The following is a 22476-nucleotide window of genomic DNA, read 5'->3' as shown; positions in this document are numbered from 1 at the left end:
TAAATAAACCTGTTGTGCTTTCATATACTGACAGCACAGCATTATGGTGCTGCACCAATATAAAAATGTCCTTTAAATTTGACAACTCTGCATTCAGTGACAGTTAAAATCTGAATAGGAATATCTCACTCTGGTACTGGATGAAATCACCAGGAAAAGGAGGTTGGGACTGGTGGGTAAACCTGCCATTATAATAAAAGTCATTAAAAAAATATTTTCAGTTGTGTATAATTAGTATGAGTACGTTGCATCAAATGTTGCAGTCAATAAAGGTTATAGACTGTACAAAAAATGACATGTTGGATATTGATGATTGAACTGTTCAAATGTTTCTTTAATTTGTTGAAAACAAAATGATGTGACAGCAGTTACTGGAAAACAAAATCAACTCTGGCCCCTTTGGGGTCAGAGGTTGGGTTTCCCCCCCTTTGGAAAATGGTTCTGAAGGTCAGTGATCCACTATTGGTTTCCCCCCCCCCAAAAAAACCCCCAAAAATTCACTGGCCACAGCAAAGAGTAGGGACCTGGGAGAGAAAAGTACCAGCATTTTTCTTTTTTTTTAATTGGCTGACATCACAGTTGAAACACTGGAACATGAACACGTAATGGTAAAGGTTCCCTGCAAAAGTCTAAATCAGGCGTTAGTCTTAAGCTGGGCTCACACTGTGCAATTTTTTCAGTCGCGATATTCAGCTCCTGCTCAAACTGTATGATTGAGTCGCAGGGGTTAGAAGTTCATAGGTCACGATGCAGCGTCTCACACTATACGGCCTGATCTGATGCGACCTGAGTGCTCACACTGTGCGTCCATAACATGAAGCTTATAACACAAAATGTGCCTCCCGCTCCCCCTCTCTGTCTTTCACTCACACAGACACACACACACACACACACACACACACACACACACACCACCACCATCAACTTTGCTAAATTGCTAATGAAAAACATTGATCAGGCAGCTGTGACTGAGCAGCAATGTATAGATCCAACTATTTTCATGGTTGTTGTGGTCGTGATAATTTTGTGAGGCCACATCGAAAAGACCCAGATGAACTTGCCAAAGTTCTACAAGTTGTGCCTCCATCATACGCTGCACTGCCGTGTTGCTCCGTCTTTTCACTTTCATTTCTGTGTTTGCGCGTGCGCAGTGTGAGAGGCTGCAGTGACAGCCTCACGACAGGATTTCAAACATGTTTGATTTTCTTACGACCAAACGATTGATGATCGGGAGCTGGTCGTGAGGTGTTAATCGTTTCTTGTTACCCCACATATACTACACCAGGGGTGTCAAACTCAAATACACAGTGGGCCAAAATTCAAAATGAAACAAAGTCGCGGGCTAACGTTAATATTTATTGAAAAAAAAAAATCTTCCTCCAGATATAAGAATGAATCTTTTCTTATGGACTCAAACAAGTTTAGCTGAAAAACTGAATATGGAACAAGCAAAGCTTAATACTAAACAATATATATATTAGCTGTATAATACCAGTAGGCCAGCTCTAATAGTAATTTGGTATGGCTTCGCGGGCCAAATGTAATTAGGCTGCGGACCAAATTTGGCCCGCGGGCCAGAGTTTGACACCTATGTACTACACGATGCACAACACACGATTAAGGCGAAACTCGGGCCGATCCCCAAAATGGTCGCACGACTGAAAAATCGGCTCAAAATGGGCCAAAATTGCACAGTGTATGCCCAGCTTTACATTGTATCTCAAAAGATATAGTTTTGACCTTCATCCATTTTCTCACGCTTATCTGGGTCCAGCTTACAGAGGCAGCTGTCTATTTATAGACATCCTCCCTCAACTTGTCAGTGACCTGCTTCACTCTTCGCTCAGTAAATAGGACGTCAAAATAAACAGCGATTCCTCCCTTAGCTGCATGCAGCCCTTTGCCATCTGAGAACAATAGTGTCAGATTTAGAGGTGGCAATTCTCATTTCTTTTGCTTTAAAACTTGGTTGCAAATCACCCAGTGGGAGCTGGAGGTCACTGCCTATAAAGTCACTTGCCTCACCTAAAAATGTTGGTCAGTCATAAAATTTAGGAACAGAATTGATAACAAAGGGTCCGACTTACTGCTGGATCGAGAGCTTTCACTACAGTTGTACAGGGAACTAATGGCCCATACCAATGAGCTCCTGCCACACCTGAGTTTTTGCTTCAGCTACTGCCGGATCCATTCTCCTCTTGGATTGTCAGTGACTGTCAGCTGACTCAAGACACCTACAAGCTAAATAAAACTTATAAGACTCTTTCTCCTCTGAAACTTTAATGTTTGGATCTTTTGCAAAACTAAATATACTAAATAACTGGAGTCCTGCATTGTGCCTGTGCCAGGATGATAGAACTCTTCATGTATATGTTAGTGGTCTTCACAGTTTCCACAGTCCACTTGGGCATACCTATGTGCCAGTGGTCACAAAGACATGTTATCATACTCTGAGTTGTTCCACATCAACAGTCACAGGGCAAACACTGAGAGCTTTGTGAAGTTATCCTTTTTCCGTTTAGTTATTCAGAGCTTGTCTAGATGAGAGGTATGGTTATGAGAGTTAAATTAAACCTTCATTAAGTAAAATTCCCGCAAGGTAGGCAGTTTGGAAAAGGAGCAGGCTCCTTTCAGCTTTCCATCTGCCTTCTGCTATATGACTTCCTTCCATGGACTGTCAGCCCACTTTATTGTAGTATTCATTACATGGTTAAATAGTTTTTATGTTTCCCATTAGGAAGCTAAAGCTGCCACTTAGGCTTTTGCTTTGTGAGTTTTCAAAAATCTCAAAGTTAAAGAAAAGTCTGTCAGATGTAACCAGACTTCATTTCCTCAAAGCAATTTCAAGTTTTTCGCTTTATGAGAGTGAGTGTACGAATAAATGGACTGTATAAGGATGAACATCTGGATACATACAGCACACTTAACAGGATGGTGGCTGAGTCAGAACTATGAAACTGGGCCCAGACCAGTAAGATTCCAGAATATCTTTTTCACTTGCTTTTTATTAAACATAAAACCATGAGGCAGGTAGTAATCCCTCCCAGCTCTCCGGTTGCTGATGATGATAAATGATTCATGTATGTAAAAAATCGAAATCGATCAATTAAACACAGAAAAATACTCACAAAGCAGATTCCAACTTAGTTCTTTAAGTTAGCATTTGTACCACATTTAAAACATTCAGGAAGACACATCTCTTTCAGCAGATTAAAGAATGGACAACCTAAATATGTGGGGGTTTTTGTGTGGGGATATCATATCTTATATGATTTTGTGTCTGCAGGATATCTTTAACGCAGTGATCAAACAAAACCCGTTCCTGGTTCATCAGCTGCCTTGCTTCTGGAACGTCCAGCTGTCTGACCACACCCGTTCCGAAAAGTGCTACAAAGATGTGTCCGACCTAAAGGTGAGATCTTGATAAGCCCGTTATACATTTATCGAGACACATATGAACCTGCTCGGAGGTGTTCCCCACTTTCTATCCTTTATTTTACTTTCTATTTTTCAAATAACTAGACATTTCAAACCCTGCATAAGAGTACTATTAAAAAATGAGATCAAAACAAACTCTAATGTTAGTTGTTAGTGCCATTAACCATGCTCTTTAGATTCACTGCTCCTCTAAACTCCAAAATAACACCAGCATGCAGCTATAGATTATGTGCACTTTAGCATATGCTACTTCTGGTGGGGAAACGCCTGTAAGGCGCTTCGTTTCCGGTGTGATATTCGCACCTTGTTTACGGTCGGGTTTTCCAAAAACAGGTCAACCAAATGGATGAATCAAGCGGCGATTTACATTTCTCAAGATGTCTTGAGCATTTAACGAATATATCTGTAGATGATGTTCATCGACTTGTCGATATTTTCCCCCTCGCCTCAGGGCAAAATAGAAAAAGGATTCAAATTTTATATTTCTTAGTATTTGTATATAGTGTTCTCTCGTTTATTGCGGGTGTCTAAAAATAACCAGCAATAGGTGAAATCTGCAAAGTAGCCAACTTTATTTTTTTACAATTATTTTATATGTTTTAAGGCTGTAAAACCCCTCACTACACGCTTTGTACAGTTTTTTTCAGACAGGCATCGACATTTTCCCACTTTTCTCTGTCATTTAAACACTTTAAGAGTTCAAACCTTCGTAAAAAAAAAAAAAAAAGTCCAGTATTATAGAATGAAACCAAAGATCAAAACCTGTTTTCAGTCTCAAACATTTAGTTGAAAAGTAAACATACAGTATATTTGTTTTCCTATAAATAATAATGACGGATTTTAGAACTAATGAATTTAAATGTAAGCTTAATTGCTTCATTTAAGCTTAATGCACCTTATAACCCGGTGCGCCGTATGGTCCCAGAAGTCCAATGTTTTTTGTGCCATGGTTATCTTCCTCTGCCTCTCGGGTGCTACCACAGGTGCCTATGACGGTGCAAAACGTTTCGTCGGCATTGTTTTTGTTGAGGAGAAAACTTACAAACATACAGTACAGCACTTCAGAGTCACACTGCTAGCGATTGATGTAGCGATTCTGTACTGTACAGGAGAGACGGCACGGAGATCGACAACGGTCTGCAGTCGATCAGGACGCAGAACACACTGCGCTTTAAAAAAAAAAAAAAAAGAAAATCATGCAAAATTGCACTAAAAACATCCGCGAAACAGCGAGGCTGCGAAAGGTGAACCGTGTTATAGTGAGGGACCACTGTAATTGTGAAGCTAAGTCACAACATACCCTTCGTAAATACTAATATATAGAGACCCTTACCAGCAATCATTCATGTATTTTTTATATCCTGTGGCTTTTTTTCACGGTTTGTTGACATGCTGTGTAGGAGAGCACTTGACCAGCTGATATCGACATAACGGGGAAACATCTGGCTTTGACTATTCTTCACCTGTAGTTTCAATACTGGACATTTTCCTGTTTAAATCATAAGAACTGTCACTATACAGAGATGTGCTTCTGAATGTGGACGATGTGTCTTCTGATGTGATGTAAACAACCAATCGATCTACACGCTTCAAACGTCAAAATTGATCATTTTATTTTTAATGACACGGCAATGGTGAGTGTTCCCACCTTTTGCTCTTTGTAACTTAATGTAATCTTTCCGTTTTCGTATTTCGGACATGATTTTGGAGTCCACCTTCGCAGTAGCGATTGACCGCAAAATAAAGCTACCAGAAATGTACAAGCCTACATCCGGTCTTAAAACAGGAACTTAGCATTTTCTCATGCACAGGGTCTGTTACTGTTCTTACCACACTGGTCTGTGTAGGTTTTTAGTCATCCAAGTAAAAGTAATAGAAAATAACTGGACGTGTTTAACTTTCCACACTAGCACAGTGCTTTTGAGACCGTTAAACAAAGACATTAAGAAACTCTGCTGAATGAGTTTTAGGAAAAGCTCTTGATCTTACCAATCAAAAGTGAAGCCACGCCTCATACATGTTTTGGCAGTTTTGTGGATTCTTTCATGTGGTTTCTTCTATAATGTATCTTCTTGCATTGGATAATGCTACATGTGCTCCTCGCACGGTTGGCAGTTCATTCTATGTCCACAAAGTGTTCTTGGCCAAAACACTGAGTTGCTGAATATGACAAACGAGCATCTTGAATGGCATTGCTGAAACGTATTTATATCAATCTGCAAAAAAGTGCAGTTAGTGAAATGGCACCTTTGTCTAAAGCACTGAGTGAAGTAATTTCACATCTTAGCAAACAGTATAATGAGGCTTTTCTTCACTGCTCTCTCATTATTTTTGCCAGGTATTGAGCCAAATAACGGACAAGTGTTAACAACAAGTAGTAACTTTGTTCTGCACTCTTGGCAAAGCGCAGTGTAAATGTTTTGGTTTATTGCTCTGATTCTTTAGAACCTGATGATACCAGAAGCTTCTTCACCACTCTCCCATTTGTGGTTCTCCTCAACAGGTGATCCACTGGAACTCTCCAAAGAAGTTGCGAGTAAAGAACAAGCATGTGGAATTCTTCCGGAATCTCTATCTTACCTTTCTGGAGTACGATGGCAACCTTCTGCGACGAGAGCTGTTCGGCTGTCCCAGTGAGGCTGACCACAACAGTGAGAATGTATGTGGGACTTCTGTGCTTCTGTTTCTGTTGTCAGTGTAGTGAAGTTATTTGAGATGGTGCTTAACCACTGTGGGATTCAAACTGCCATCATCCATTTAGTTAGAAACAAGTTACATTTGTAGCGAACAAAGAGTCAATTTCTTATCAATTGAAACATAAGTCAGGAATTCTCTTAACTCTTGACTTGGTATTGACAACATACATGAGAGTTTCTACATCTCCTGATGTAACTGCTATGCCTAGTACATTAAATTAATACCTGACATGGTATGTTCAGGGTATGCTGGCTAGTCAGACATTAGCATTAGCATTGTGGATGCACATGGACATTTTGCATCACCTACACTCATGATGCCTTTACTGCTTCTGAGGTGTGCGCCAGGTTTTATGAATTCCTATCATTAGCTCTTTAACAGGAGAAAACATCTAGCACAGGGGTGTCGAACTCCAGGCCTCGAGGGCCGGTGTCCCGCAGGTTTTAGATATCACCCTGTTTCAACACACCTGAATCAAATTATTAGTTCATTAACAGGCTTCTGGAGAACTTCAAGACATGTTGAGGTGATAATTTAGCCATTTAAATCAGCTGTGTTGGATCAAGGACACATCTAAAACATGCAGGACACCGGCCCTCGAGGCCTGGAGTTCGACACCTGTGATCTAGCAGAAGCAGGCTCAGGGAGGGAAAGTCATCTTTTGAGGGTGAGGGAGGGAAGGAAGGAAGGAAAGAAGGAAAGAAGGAAAGAAAGAAAGAAAGAAAGAAAGAAAGAAAGAAAGAAAGAAAGAAAGAAAGAAAGAAACCTATATCCATATGTATTGTACTTCCTAAAGTTTTTATTGACATGACTCATATTACTTTTATGCTTTACGTGTTCCCAGTCAAGTTGGCTACTGACAGTATTCAAATGTTTTGTTTGGGGGGGGGGGTCTGAATAACTTCAGACCTGCTTTGTATAATTAACATACAAACACTGAACAAAAAATCTAAAACTAAGTGATCTGATCTTTACATTTTAAGAGAGCAGGATTGTCATGAACCAGGAATTGGACTCAAACACAAACTCACTTAAGAAAAACGTGAATTCAAAATACAGTTTTATTGCCGGGAACAGAGGGAGCGATACAAAACTAAACCGGGAAAATCTAAGAATATGAACTCATGGGGAAACACAGGGAGAGACACGCAGCCATGAGGGACGACGCGACAGAGGACTGAGGGAGATGCTGACCTAAATACACAGAGGGATAACAAGGAAGTGAGAAGACACAAGGAACAGCTGACATGAATAACCATAACGAGACAGGGGCGACTGGACTGAACAGAATAAACATGAAAACGCAGGACCTTCACAATAAAACAGGAAACATGATGTGGGAGTAGAGGAGAGGCAGATCACAGCGAGGGAGAGTACAGACACGACACGCTGGGGAAACATGGAAAACCTAACACAATAAAACATGAAGGGAACCACGGCACAAGAACTCACACCACAATATAAACACAGACACAGAGGGAGACACAGAGGGCAGAGACACAAGGAGGGAATCCAATAAACTAAACTGAACAACCTAGGAACCATGGAATAAATAATGAACTAACAAAATACAAAAACACAAGAAAAACTAGGAACACTGGGACAAAATGACCCAGGACCATGACAATGATTCTGTGTTAAAAGACATTACCTGTGCTTGAAGCATATCTATGCAATTTTTATTTTAGCCAGAGTAGCTCAAGTAAGCACAGTGTTACATATTGGACATTGTAAACATAGCCTGGAGTAACAGAGGATAAACTTCAGTGTTCATTAATAAGTTTTTGTGCTTTTGGAGCCATTACTAATCTGTAGAATAGAATGAACAGAGGTGTGTCTTGCCATAACAGTCCCACAGCAGGCACCCTGCTGCCCTCTACTGTCAACAGTGATAAACATTTACTTAAACAAAACTCCAACCAGGTGAAACTTGTATCCCCGGCACACAAACAGTGTGAAATATACTATAGAATCTCAGCATAGATAGGGCTTGTTTATGGTTGAATGAGGCATGTTGTATAAAGTGCTCAGTGCTAAGGCAGAGTAGGAGAGTATAGCATAAGCACCAGTCTATCTACCATGCCAGACACAAAAGCAGCTGTTCACATGTCGGTAATAATGTTCATGATCAAAGTCAGTGGCTCAGACTGACGCAAAAGTGCCACTGACCTTCACAGTCAGCAAACAGCAGACAACAGGTCTGTTCTTGTTAGAATCATAACGTGCAGAAACTTTTTAGCACATGTGAAGTTGCATTCGTTTAGGTTAAGGACAAAATGACTCGCAAGCAAAAAAATAGCAAGAATAAATTAATTGTGCAAACCTATGATGATGCAATAGATAGATAGATAGATAGGAGTGGGCACTTCAGCAGTCAACAAGACTCTCTGATTTGGAAGTATTTTTTTTATTTTTGCAGGTTTATTTGCTTTATTTCATTTTTACAGGTTCTACAGTTTTTCTATGCTGACACCAGAGTTTAATATTATGTATGTCCTCGAAAAGCAATGTGTAAAAATGGCCATGATCATCCAGTCAAACACACAGTTTTAGAGAGAGTGGGTTGACTGAGAGAGAAAGAATAAGAGGACTAAATGTGTCGTGCAGGTACAGGAGACATTTATCAAAAGTGGTCACCTTATTCCGTCCGACTTCCTCCGGAGAATAACGGACTGTATTCTCTGAAGGAAGTTTGTCACATCATTTCCCAGTGTCACACTTGAAGGAGCGATCAAAATTAGGATGAAGTCACTGTACAGTATCTTTGAGTTGCACACAGGAAATACTCGTTTCTGCTCGAGCTAATTGAGAACAACCTTCAGGATGCCTTATCTGAAAGAGTGTCACTGCCAGAAATTGAAAAGCTTCTGCTTGATTCAGCAGAAGTGATTATAAAGTGGAAAAGAATTAAGACCTTCACATGCAACACCATGGGACAGCAGAGGTTAAATGCTCTTGCCATGCTGTCAGTTGAAAACAAATTAATTTATGGATTGGTGGAGATTGTGAAACTTTTCTTTCCAAGGAATCCATTTGAGTTTAGAATGCTTTTATTTTCACTGGAACAGAGTTTAAACGAAATTTCAATTTCTTTTACAATTACAACTTTTACCATCACAATAGGATTGCTCCATTCACTGGTTGAGGGCTCAGTAACCCCCAAATCCAATATCAGAGCTACCTACTTCTCCAAAACTCCAATCCTGTACATTCTCTGCCATATTGGTGTACTCTCTTTCAGGCAGATGTCAGGCTCCACAAGGTTTCTCATCCCTGGTTTCTTCTTAAAAATAACTTGGCAGGAATAATGGCATGCAACTTCTCCTGCTGAGTTACAGAGAGATGGGAGAGGTCAAGAGAGACAGAGTTAAGCCCAACAGGCATAAATTCCTCATTGATATCATCCTCCTCCTTGTTGAACTGCTTTCTTAGCACAGCACCTTGCCATTTAGCCAACAATTTGTTTTCAGCAGTAGGAAGTAATAAGAGTACCTGCTGTTCTTGGCTGAACGAGCTCTCCCTTGCGGCCCTGTTGTGACAGTACTCTGCATATGTCTCTTCACCAATTTGGTGTTTTGCTCCATTTTCTCCCTCATCTGAAGAATGTAGTCCAACACGCTCGTCACCTCTTTCCTCGGCCTCACCCAGGATTCCTACAGAACATCCAATGGTCCTCTCACCTGCCTGCCATACAGGAGCAGGTGAAAAAGGTGAAAAGCCGGTTCATGCTTGAGGCACTTCCCTATAAGCGAACAGCCAATCAGGAAGCCACATGTCCCAATCTTTAGCATCAGCTGAGATTAAATTCTTCAACATTGCTTTCAGAGTTCGATTGTATCTCTCCACCAAGCCATCTGTTTGGGGGTCTAAATACTGCTAATACCTTAAAGCTTATACACCTGCCTCAGGGTATGCAAAAGAAACTCAAAACCATCATCCGTCAAAATCTCAGATGGAGTATCCACCTGGGAAATAAAACCTGCAAGAGAGCATAAGCTGTCTGTTTAGCTGTAATTTCCCTAAGGGGAAATGCTTCTGGATATCTGGTACTGTAGGCACAAACCACTAATATATAGCGATTACTTGCCTGGGTTCACTCTAGCGGCCACACTATATACATTGCAATGCGACTGAATGGAACATCAATAACAGGTAAAGGCTTTAAAGGAATTTTTGGGACATTTTTATCACCAGCCAGCTGACAGATTGAGCAAGAAAAACTCCTCAACCTCTCTGTTCATACCTGGCTAATAGAACCTGCTGGCAATTCGGTCCCTTGTCTTCTTAGTTTCCAGATGCCCCACCCGTGGAATAATATGCCCCAATCTTAAAACTTGCTCCCGCTGCTGCTGTGGGAACACCAACCTTAGTCTGTCATCCCTGTTTGCTTTGTAGTACAACACTTGTCCTTTGACGAGTGTTGTACTACAAAGCTGGATGGCATTACCTTGGCCTCCAGTAACACTGAAAGGAAACTTTGTATCGTTTTTGATCAGGATATGTCCTTCAATGCACATACAAATATGTGGGACTGCTTTCCTTCATTTGTGCAAGATCTCTAAAATCATGTGACACTGACACACTAGTGTATTCATTTATTAATTTTAGACTGAATTATTGTAATTTGTTATTATAAGTTGTCTTAAAAACTCCCTTCAGTTAATCCAAAATGCTGCAGCAAGAGTACTGACTGTGAATAGACAGAGAGAGCATATTTTTCCTATACTGGCATCTCTTCATTGGCTCCCTGTCTTAAGTAATCAGGCCTCACAGTATCGTGTCACCCTCCCTGAGCCTGGTGATGCCAGGTTTTTCCTTCCCACTCTCATCATATGATTTTTGGGGTTTTCTCTTTATTATTGTAGGGTCTTTACCTTACAATTCAAAGCGCCTTGTTATTGTGACTTGGCACAGTATAAATAAAACTGAATTGAATTAACCAACACTGATAAGACTCCTCCTTCAGCTTGATTGCTCCTTTCACCTCTGTCCACCATATGGTTCAGGGATTACCACTCCCATAGATACCAACCACCTTGCAGCCACAGTCCCTTGCAAAATCTTGCCTCGTAGGGTGAGGATGGTTAAGAGTGAGGTGGTGGATGAGCCCAGAACTACACAGGAGGAGCTTGTTAATCATCTGAAGGCAGATGAATGCAGCTCACAGTCACCAAGACTGCCATTGGTAACACAAAATCCCTCCTGAGATGTGTCCAAACTACGAGAATTACCAGCAAAAAGGGTTTCCCCATCAAGTACTAGAAATGTTTTGTTTGGGGATCAAATACTTATTTCACTCAGTGACATGCATGTTTTGTCTAGTTTTTTTGTTGTTGTTGAGATTCTGTCTCTCTGGTCTGTAATCTGTCTTATTCTTCCTATCTTTCTCTATCTGCAGCTCCAGAAGACACTGTCAGAGCTGGATGAAGATGATCCGTGCTACGAGTTTCGTCGAGAGCGATTCACTGTCCATCGAACACACCTCTACTTCCTGCACTATGAGTATAAACCCAGCTCTGACAACACAGATGTCACTCTCGTCGCCCAGCTCTCTATGGACAGGTGCTGGTTTACACCCACACTTACAGAAGCTACACAGGTGTGTTTAGTTCAAAGTGGGCAGAACAATGAAGTGGAAGGCTTCCAGAGGTTTTAGAACATTGAAAATGTTAAGAAAAAACATATTAGAGCTGCTCCTGGTTAGAAAAAACCCACAATAAACAGCTGTGTTGGCAAATCTGTTGACTGATGAAGATCGAAGGAGCAAACCTCTTAGGTATGACATTGGGGGAGAAATATATTTACATATCTAGGCTAATGGTTTATATATATAGTCCTGCACTACCAAAGAATACTAGGATACTTAAAAAGCAGAAGCAAACATCCTTCCAGTAACAGCTCTTTTTCAGTTTGCAGCTTTTGTCATACTGTCAAATACCCAAACCTACCTGAAATGTTTAAAGGTTAGCCATTCGGCCTGTACTCTGCAGTTTTATGTTTTTAAAACCATAGACCAGGGAAAAGTATTTAACAGTCAGTAAAAATGACTACCCCCAGAACTTCTGAGCTTCTAGGTTAATAATTTTAGAGTCTAAAAGTGTCCTTGATTAACATCAGAAAGTGAGATCAGTTCATCTCTTATTCGGCAATAATCTGGATCAAGGCGATATAGTGGCATTAAAAAGGTTTATTTTCACATCTTCATGATGGGGAATGCTTGCAAAAATATTGACTGGTAGCAAAGTAGACAATACATCAACATAGTAAAACAATCAACAACTGACTGTATAACATACATGTAGTGGATGGAGCATTAAAATTCTTTACTTACTTACTAACAAAATCAAAACCAGTCTGTGAACCCCTGGCAACATCTGGTCGCTAGAGGAAAATGAATATTTCCTGATGGCTGCTGAGTGGTTGCTGGAGGTTGCTCCCTGTGGTTTGGTGAAATTGGCTGCAAAGACGATGCTGCACTGAAAAACATCCTTGTGATTGCTTTGTCCGCTAGTAAATTATCATAGTTAGTTATAGTTTGCATGGAAAATGGCAGTTTGTATTATTTTAGGGTCTTGAAGGGTATTGAAGCAACTGTTGTTTTGTTTTGGCACTTTTTTTATAAAATTGAATCGAATTGTCTGCCGACACTTAAAATAATGGATTACATTTAGAGCTTTTCGAGACCATCAAAGCACTTTACAATTCCACTATTCATTCACTCTCACACACTGGTGGAGGCAAGCTACAGTTGTAGCCACAGCTGCACTGGGGCAGGCTGATAGAAGCGAGGCTGCCATATCGCGCCATCGGCCCCTCTGGCCAACACCAGTAGGCGGTAGGTGAAGTGTCTTGCCCAAGGACACAACGACCAAGACAGACAGAGCAGGGGATCGAACCGGTAACCTTTCAGTTACAAGATGAGCTTCCCAACCCCCTGAACCATGGTCGCCCCGATAAAAGCTAACCACCAAATGGTAGCGTAACTTGGAAAAGTGCAAGTCAAACCAAAACTTTGCCTTCAGTGTTAACTAACAGAAACTAACACTTTTCAAAAATTTCATCTTTTACTTTAAAGGGGAATGATCTCCATTTCTTGTGTGCAGACCAGTCAGTGTTTTCCATACTGTCTATGGGCAACCATGGAAATGTGTTTGCAACTAAAGCAAATACAAGGAGGTTTTTGGTTCAGTGCTCTATACACCTTTGCAATCAATTCCACTTTGCTACAGCAAGCAGCCTCTTGCAACTACTCACCAGCTAGTCAGGAAATACACATTTTTTTCCTAATTACCCTAATTACCACTGACAGCCTCTAGGCCTGCCTCACTTGGGCTTCACCAATCAATTTCACAGTGAGTACCTGCAACTTCCAACCACCACTCTCAACTACTCAGTCACTGCGGTTGCCAGTGACAGAAATATGTGGTTTATAAAAAAAAAGACTTCTTAATTATTTTATTGACTTTTCATATTTTTATTCTAACATCAATTCAGAATAATCATTGTGAACAAAACAGAACAAGAACTGCCCACAGCTAGCAAGCAGACTTCCTTTTTAACATCTCAAATATTGCAATCCAGTAGTTGTATTTCATTGCAAGGTCTCCTGCTGTTTTCTGTAATATGAAAGAACAGCAGATGTTTTGTCATTGGCTGATATATATATATATATGTGTGTATGTGTGTGTGTGTGTGTGTGTGTGTGTGTGTGTGTGTGTGTGTGTGTATATATGTGTGTGTGTGTGTGTGTGTGTGTGTGTGTGTATATATATATATATATATATATATATATATATATATATACATACATATATATGTATATATAATAAGTTATTTATGCCTGTGATCTGGTCTTGTAGGCTCCAGATGTTGGAGGCCATCTGTAAGCACTGGGAAGGCCCCATCAGCCTCGCCCTGTACTTGTCAGATGCTGAAGCCCAGCAGTTCCTTCGCTATGCTCAGGGCTCTGAGGTGCTGATGAGTCGTGGGAATGTCGGTTACCACATTGTCTACAAGGAGGGTCAGTTCTACCCAGTCAACTTGCTACGAAATGTGGCCATGCGACACGTCAACACACCCTACATGTTCCTATCAGACATTGACTTCTTGCCTATGTACAGCCTCTATGAGTATCTCAGGTAAGATGATTAAGTAAAAACCAAAGGACAGCTCTAAATGTTGATCTCATTCCTCATTGACACTGTGAACAATCACTTACCGTCTATGTGCAGGAAGTCTGTGGTGCAGCTGGACATGGCCAACACCAAGAAAGCTCTAGTGGTTCCCGCCTTTGAGACACTTCGGTATCGACTGTCATACCCGAAATCTAAAGCCGAGCTGCTGTCTCAGCTGGACATGGGCACACTCTTCACCTTCAGGTTAGACATGTTTGTCCCTGTCTGTCGTAGAAGGTATGTGAACCAGAAAAGAATAGTAGATTCGCAGATACGTTCTGTCAGTGGACTCAGAGGACGAGAGCAGTCTGAACAGCACTACTCTGAAGGGAAGGCGCACCAGGGGTGCTCAGTGCAGACATAAGACATGAGTGGCACTAACAGAAAGCTGCAATGAGGCACACATGACATCCAGTAAAACCAGCGTGACTCAAACCTTCTGCTTTACATCTGGAACAGAAGGATAAGAACCTGGTTTCACAAAATACTGATGTTAATAACTTTGACATAAATTAATGAAAATGTAATTTCATCTCACAGACATGGAGATAATTATATGCCTATGTTTAGTGTGAGTACAGATGCAACACTATACTGGTCAAAACTCTACATGGACTGCACACATGACTCCTGTGTGCAGTCTCTATGGGTGCCCAAGGCTCTTTGAGTCATATTCACTTTGCTTCAGTCTGTAATACGTCTTTTATCTTATGGTCTTATGGCACTCACATATATGGAGATAACTGTGCTGCCATCATAAATGATTTGGTCTGAATAGTGAGGTAAAAACTCAAAGACTCAATTTTCACATCTACGCTAGAGAAAGAGCTTTTAGCATCCCTGTGTCCAAAGTACCACCTAATCTTTTAGGAACTGTAGAGTGCATTTCTGCTCTGGTAAACTACTTTCCTTTTTTCTCCTTACAGATATCATGTGTGGACTAAAGGCCATGCACCAACTAACTTTGCCAAATGGCGGACAGCCACCACTCCCTACAGAGTGCAGTGGGAGGCTGACTTTGAGCCCTATGTTATGGTGAGGAGGGACAGTCCTGAGTATGACCGCCGCTTTGTGGGCTTTGGCTGGAACAAGGTGGCTCACATTATGGAGCTGGATGCACAGGTAACTCGGTGCTCCCATTGTCAACCTCAGTTACTCCCAAAATTGGGACTTTGTGTAAAATGTATCCAGTGATTTGAAAATCTCTTTAAGTCATATAATAACACATCGGTTATTTAAACTCACAACTGGACGAACATACAGTAGACTTATTAGCAACAGGTCAGTAACATGAGTGGATATAAAAAGAGTTTTTCTCAGAAGAAAATACAGGAAGAAAAATGTATCTACAAATTTTGCAACTAGCTTAATTCAGTTCAGTTTTATTTATGTAGCGCCAAATCACAGCAACGGTCACCTGAAGGCTCTCTATACTGTAAGATAAAGATCCTACAATAACACAGTAATGTTCCTAAACTGTGAAGACTGAACATCTCATTGTCTACAGTACATTATATCATCAACAGACTGAGAGAATGCAACACTTCACAAATCACCGTGTGTGAACACAGCTCAGAGTGCCGTCCGTACGTGCAGGTTAAAGCTCTATCATGCAGATAAGAATCATCTGTAACATTGATCCACAAACACTGCTGTCTCCGATGGACCAAAGCTCAAAGTGGAAAACGGATCTTAGGTCAGAGAAATCGGAACCAAAATGTTTTTTGGAAAACGCTGCGTCCTCTGGACTAAAGAGGACAGGGATGACCTGACTGCTTATCGGTGCTCAGTTCAAATGCCTGTATTTTTGATACTAGTGGGGGCATCAGAGCCTATGGAACTGGCAGCTGACACATCTGGAAAGGCTCCATCAGTGCTGAAAGGTATATACAGGTTTTAGAGCAACATAAAGACAGCAGGTGTCTTTATCATAGTTTAGCAGGACGATGCTAAACTGCATATTGCATCTATTCCAGCAGCACGGCTTCATAGCAGAAGAGTCCACACCATTCACCAGCTTAGAACATCTGGAGCCTCAGGACTGTTGAGCAGCTAGAATCCTCTATCAGATAAGACCAGGACAACATTCCTCTGAGAAATGTCAGCAGTTGCTCTCCTCAGCAGTTAAAAGAATCGTTCAAACCACCACCACCTTCAGACTGGTGTTTTGGACCTCAAGTAAAGTTAAAAGCATAGCTGATCAGCACAACTCATCACCAACTGGTGGCAAGTTAAGTCAGGTTGTAGGGGAAGACGCTAGATAGGTCTCATACTCAAGCTATTATTCTGAGGATACGCTGACCAGTCAGCTGACAGGTAACGGTAGGCCCTACGTTGCCAGAGTCACAAAGAGAGTGACTCTGGCAGTAGCTGAAGCAAAAACCTGGGTTTGGTGATGCTATGGAACAAGACTTTTAACTGACGTCAAGGCAAACTGACAAACTGTCAAGTGACTCAGAATAGAGAAGCATCTTCCAGCTCACCTGTATGTGGTGAGGATAGAGAGCTGCTGACTTCATATAAGGATATCGTTAGGTGGTGAATGTGGTGTGGCTATGGACTGAGAGGTGGAGCTGGTTGTCTACCGTGTGGAAGGTTGGGGGTTCACTCCCTCAACTTCCTCAAGTCTGCATATCAAAGCAAGATACTGAAGCCCATGTTGTTCCCCATCAGAGTGTGAGAGTGTGAAACAATGTTAGATTCTAAGAAATTGAAAAAAGCACTTCAAGCATTCAGAGTAGTACAAAAATGTATCAATTTATTAACTGACTTATTAGGAGGGTTTCTTTGAGCCCACTGACATCCTTTCCTTTGAGGAGGCAAATTGTGGGGGAAAGGGATGACTGGTCTATCCCTGGGCATGAGGTCAAGGAGGTAGTTAAACAAGGACATTTTTCAGTAGTTGGGGAGAGAGCGGTCTGGGCATCTTTGCCAAGACAACTGCCTCTGTAACCCAGACAAGCTGCAGTCGATGGATGGAAAACGTTTAAATTTCTCATTTAAGTTTGTTTTATAATGTGATACAGAATATTTTCAAATGATGAAATCCTTTTCCACTATATTCCATTCCATTAGGATAACTTAACTTAAGATAATTTTGATTTCCACTGTGTAATTTAACCACATTTATTTTTGTATTTTGAGGATTTGAGGATAAAGAAAGCTCAAAAGCTCAGTCGGTCAAATGATTGGACAGGTTGTATGGCTTTACAGTGACAGGTCCTGTTCTCTTTTAGCTGAAGAAGAAATCAGCATGCGACTCATTATGACTGGGTTTTAATTTTAAGAGGTCATAGGTCAGGTTTGACTGAAGTGCTTAACAATAGTCTTTATGCAAACATCCTTTTTTGGAGCATAAAAATGCAACTTCTAAAAGTCATAGAAACTATTTTGTGTTTATAAAATTTTTATTGTCACTATATCTAATGTCTGTGTGTGTCCTGTGACAGGTGTTGCTCATTGTTGAAAATATGAGAATAGTAATTATGTTAACTGCGCACTTCGGTTCAGTTCGACTGAGAATTTTAGCTTCTTATGCACGACCAAGAGGCATGTGGCTCATGCAGTTACATGTTACCAGATCAGATGGACTCAGGTATGAACGGTGATTCCTGAGGAATTCAGACTGAAAGTTTGTTCTTTTCTCTCCACAGGAGTATGAATTTGTGGTTCTGCCCAATGCTTTCATGATCCATATGCCTCATGCACCCAGCTTTGACATCACCAAGTTCCGCTCCAATAAGCAGTACCGGGTCTGCCTGAAGACCCTGAAGGAGGAGTTCCAACAGAACATGTCGCGGCGGTACGGTTTTGCCGCCCTTAAGTACATGACGGCTGAAAACAACAGCTAGCCACCACTGCGGACCCTCATAGCCCCAACTCTGAACTACTGACATGCTCCACAGGCTGCACGAGGGGAGCATAGTGTGAACGGAAGCCTGTGTGGGTCCTGGGGATACTTTGAGACTTAAGTCCCTCAGAACATTGGACACTGAGTGTGACACTGCAGGGGCTCTTTTGTTCCAACTTTGTCATCAGTTGTGGATAAAGGAGAAAATGTGTGAAGTGTTTCCTTCTCCCAGGATGTTAAAGCTATGAATGATCGCACAAGGGACTGCTGGGGCTGGGCCCCAGGTGTGTGGGCCTCAAGCTTCAGTTATGGAATATGATAGACAGCAAACAAAAATATTGCCTTGCCATATTTCTAAGACCAATGACAGTGTTATGGCTATGTGTAACATTATGTGTGTGTGGGTGTGTGTTTGTATGTGTATGTGAAGGTAGATACGTGTGTGTGTGTGTGTGTGTGTGTGTGTGTGTGTGTGTGTGTGTGTGTGTGTGTGTGTGTGTGTGTGTGTGTGTGTGTGTGTGTGTGTGTGTGTGTGTGTGTGTGTGTGTGTGTGTGTGTGTGTGTGTGTGTGTGTGTTCTGCCAGGACAGTGCTTAGCAGGGTGTAGAGCACTGTGGACTAAGCTTTCCAAAACTATGAAGTAACAGGAAGCTGCAGTATGACTGACAGCACAGCCCCGGCTCCAATGCAACCGATCTGCAGGCAGCAGGACAAAGAGGTCAACATGTTGACAGAGAGTTAAAAAACCTTGTTGTGACGAGTGAGACACACTCAGATACTGAGGGTAGCAGCCATCTGACCATCTGCTGCTGCTGAATTTGTTTCATGGCTGATACAGATCAGAATAAATCTTCCTACTCGTATGACAAATAAGCTAAAAGTGTAATAATGTCTGGAGACCATCCGCTTGGTTAATTTTCAGGGGATCTCCACATCAGCCCTGTAGTGTGTCTTCGGTTTTGGTACGACTACAGAATGTGACAGCAGATGGAAGCATTGTCGCTTAGTTAACTGCCTCCCATAACAGAGTGCAGCAACAAGGCCCAACAGTCAGCATTATCTATGAGTGGGTTAAATGGTTGATGGGTGGATGGGAAATCTATAAAAATCTACCAGTTCCAGTAAGGTGAGTCCCAAACACTTTCTTCCTCACGCTCGTTCTTTCTCCCTCTGGCCTCTAGTTTGACAGCAGTTCAATTCAGGTTTTTTTATATAGCGCGAAATCACAATAATAGGTCCCTGAAGGTGCTTTAATGTAAGGTAAAGACCCTACAATGATACTATAGCAGCCAAATGAGCCAATAACACAGTGCCAGTGTGCGCTCTCTTTGTTTGTGAGGTGTCACACCATCAGTTGGTGTATCGTCAACTTATTATTGGTCTGGTATGAATGTTGTGCCACTAATTTCGTGTTACCTGGAGAGGCTGTGGACAGACTGGCAGCCATAGAGTCCTGATAACAAGACACTACTGGGCATTAATGTCCTGTATGATATTATAAAGAAAAACTAAAGTTAGATACGGGTCTAAAGACATTAGGAACACAAATCACTGCAGGAATAATTTTGTAATCAATACAGTGAAAGTGAAACTGAACGTTTTGACTTCAGTGGAAAACATCATGAGGTCAGGTGAGGAAAGAAGTAGTGAAGCAGAATCCCGGTATTTAACCCAGATTTGTTTTGTCACCTTTAAAATGGTCCTGAAAGTTGCTGACCCACTAATCATCATGTGATTTGCCCCAGGAGTCACAGTGTGAAACGGCTGTGTAAAGGTCCGATCGCTCCTCCTGTGCACTTCACACATTGCTGTAGTCAAATTATTTAATCTTGGCAATACCTAATAAGGTAGCCACCCCAGGTATCATCCCAGGGTGGCTGTAGCTGAGGATCTACTGATCGCAAGGTTAATGGTTCGATCCCTGGCTCCAAGTTGCAGGGTCTCTCAAGCATCCATCAGTGTGTGAGTGTTAGCTAGGAAGCACTGAAAGGAAAGTGCTTCTGTGAATGTGGCGTGTTGTATAAAGTGCTCCAGGAGAGTAGAAAAGTGCTATATAAGAATCAGTCCATTTACCTTTTTTATTCATTTTTATTAAGTCTGCTTTACAAAGCGTTTCACACGGGAATGAGATTCATGCAAAGGTCATTTCAAGAAGAGTTCATTTATGGGCATAACAAATTGTTCAAAATATATATATCTTTGACTAGGATGTAGATGATGATCTGTGTTGCTTGTCAGTCCACTTATAGGACACCATCACTGCTTTCCTGTTATAGGAAATAAAGGCAGCGTTGAACCACGTTTCCTTAATTCACCCTGATATAATTATGGCTCACATTCTTCTGTGCAGCTTCACTCAGCTAGGAAAAGACAATCTGATTATCTGAGCACAGCTGCTGCCCTTGTGTTTCCTGCTGCCTGCTGTACTTCAGTCATGAGTGTGGTGGTAAAGCAACCTGTTACCTAAGCAACCAAAATGTAATAAAACTAACACATGCATTTTAATCCACATCAGTCCTTCTTCCTGCAGGTTAGGCGTGTAAAAATTGTTAACTGAAGGTGCAGTCAGCTGCAGTTATGGATTCACTCTTCCACTTTGAGCAGCTGGAGGCACCGCGGCCTCTGTCAGGTCCCAGCCAGGATCAGAGTGAACGCGTCATTAGGCAGCAACTTGTCACTCGGTCCTAGTCTCCAAAAAAGTCCCTGGACTCACACAAACTTGATACTGATGTGAAACTAGAGGCCTCTCTCTCACACACATCCCAGTGATCTCTCACCCTGTACAGGAAGCTGCACAAGGTCTTGGTGCAGGTTAGTGTGTATGAATGTGAAGAAGCTATCTAAGTGACTGTTGTATGATATTCGGTCTTCGTCTGTTAGCCTTGCAGGGCTGAGTGGGGCTGCAGTGTGTAAGTAGGACAGTGCTGATTGATGCTGCTACCTGAATAAAAGCAAAGAGTCAAAGCGTGCCGTTTCATCATTCCTACTTCTGTGATCGCCAGTTTGACCTCATGAACACAATAAATAAGAACACAGCTGGCACTACAGTATAGGGGAAATAGCCCATTCTGTTTTCAGTAGTCTGAGGGACGTCTTTTTGGTTTGTGAAGACATTTCAGCTCTTATCAAGGAGCCTCTTCAGTTCTAACAACTGATGGAGACTCCCATTTAACCCAGACTTGGTTTGTGACCTTGGAGATGGTCCTGAAGGTCACTAACCCAATAATCATCATGTGATTTGTCCGAAGCCGAGGTGTAAAACAGCTATGTAAGGGTCCAAGCACTCCAAAGTGCACCGCACAGCTTAGACTACATTTTCATCCATTCTTGCGCCACTGCTGCCAGGATATCTGATACATGATGTGTCTTGGCTGTGTGTTGAAATCACCTCCCCAGGCACCCTTGTCAGACAAGCATTGTCCTCCACAGTAATGAGAAGAACGATTTAGCACCTTTTTATAGTGTTAACAAAATGCTTTGATCCATCCTTCCATTTTCTTCAGTTTACCCGGGTCGCGGGGGCAGCAGCCTACACAAAGAAGCCCAGACCTCCCACTCCCTAGCCAGCTTCTCCAGCTTATAAATAAAATCTCTCCAGTGTGTCCTGGGTCTGCACTGCACTACCCAGAACACCTCACCCACGAGGCATTATTGTCTGATGCCTTTCAATGTGGAGGAGTAGCAGCTCTACTCTGAGCCCCTCCCAGATGGTCACTTCACACTGGCCTGTGAACCACTCCAGTGCGAGCTGGAGGCCACCATCCTGATAAAGCCAACAGAATCACATCATCTACGAAAAGCAGAGAGGAGATTCTGAGACACAACTTTTCAGTTTGGCTTTTAACCCAGTACAGAAATGTTCATTTTATTCAGATTTTGTTGTCTTTCTGATGTTGGTGTTCTATATTGTACTTTTATTTTTACTCTGGCAGTAGGGTGAGGCCCCACCTCACTTTGGTTATAAGACACTCGTGGCTTAGTGAATGTAACCTTCACATACTAAAAGCAAAAATAAAATTTCTGGTTGAAATGTTGTTGCCACCAACAGAACCTTAAGTCAGCCATTCCCTCAGTTGAAACTGACACCTTTGCCAAGCTCGACCTAACGACCTAGCCAAAATGTTCAGTAAGGATCTAGCTCTCTCTCTTCCTTATGGTGCAGATGATTGTTCAACAGACAGAACATGAAGCCATGGATTGTGCATTACTGACTCATTAGTACAAGGAATGATCTGTCCTTCATTATCCCCTATGCACAGGTTTTTTCTTTGTAGAGAAGAAAGACAAGTTCCTTTGGCCCTGTATCAACTTCCGTGGT

General features: G+C 41.7%; 1 protein-coding gene across 2 annotated transcripts in view; it reads left to right on the top strand.

Moving 5' to 3' along the window:
* The window catches only part of large1 (LARGE xylosyl- and glucuronyltransferase 1), a 66712-nt gene extending 45590 nt beyond the window's left edge, over window positions 1-21122 (top strand). For both annotated transcript variants that reach the window (XM_026194304.2, XM_026194303.2), the window contains 7 exons: window positions 3287-3412; window positions 5942-6097; window positions 11534-11697; window positions 13995-14273; window positions 14367-14513; window positions 15236-15431; window positions 17963-21122. In XM_026194304.2, coding sequence (XP_026050089.1) covers window positions 3287-3412; window positions 5942-6097; window positions 11534-11697; window positions 13995-14273; window positions 14367-14513; window positions 15236-15431; window positions 17963-18160 — 1266 coding nt within the window. In that variant the 3' untranslated portion in view covers window positions 18161-21122. The remainder of the gene's footprint in view (window positions 1-3286; window positions 3413-5941; window positions 6098-11533; window positions 11698-13994; window positions 14274-14366; window positions 14514-15235; window positions 15432-17962) is intronic.
* The last annotated feature ends 1354 nt before the right edge of the window (window positions 21123-22476 follow it).

The sequence above is a fragment of the Astatotilapia calliptera genome, chromosome 15, assembly GCF_964374335.1.
Source record: "Astatotilapia calliptera chromosome 15, fAstCal68.1, whole genome shotgun sequence".
NCBI lineage: Eukaryota > Metazoa > Chordata > Actinopteri > Cichliformes > Cichlidae > Astatotilapia > Astatotilapia calliptera.
Note: the sequence above shows the minus strand (reverse complement) of the source record. Positions and strands in the feature narration are given on the sequence as shown.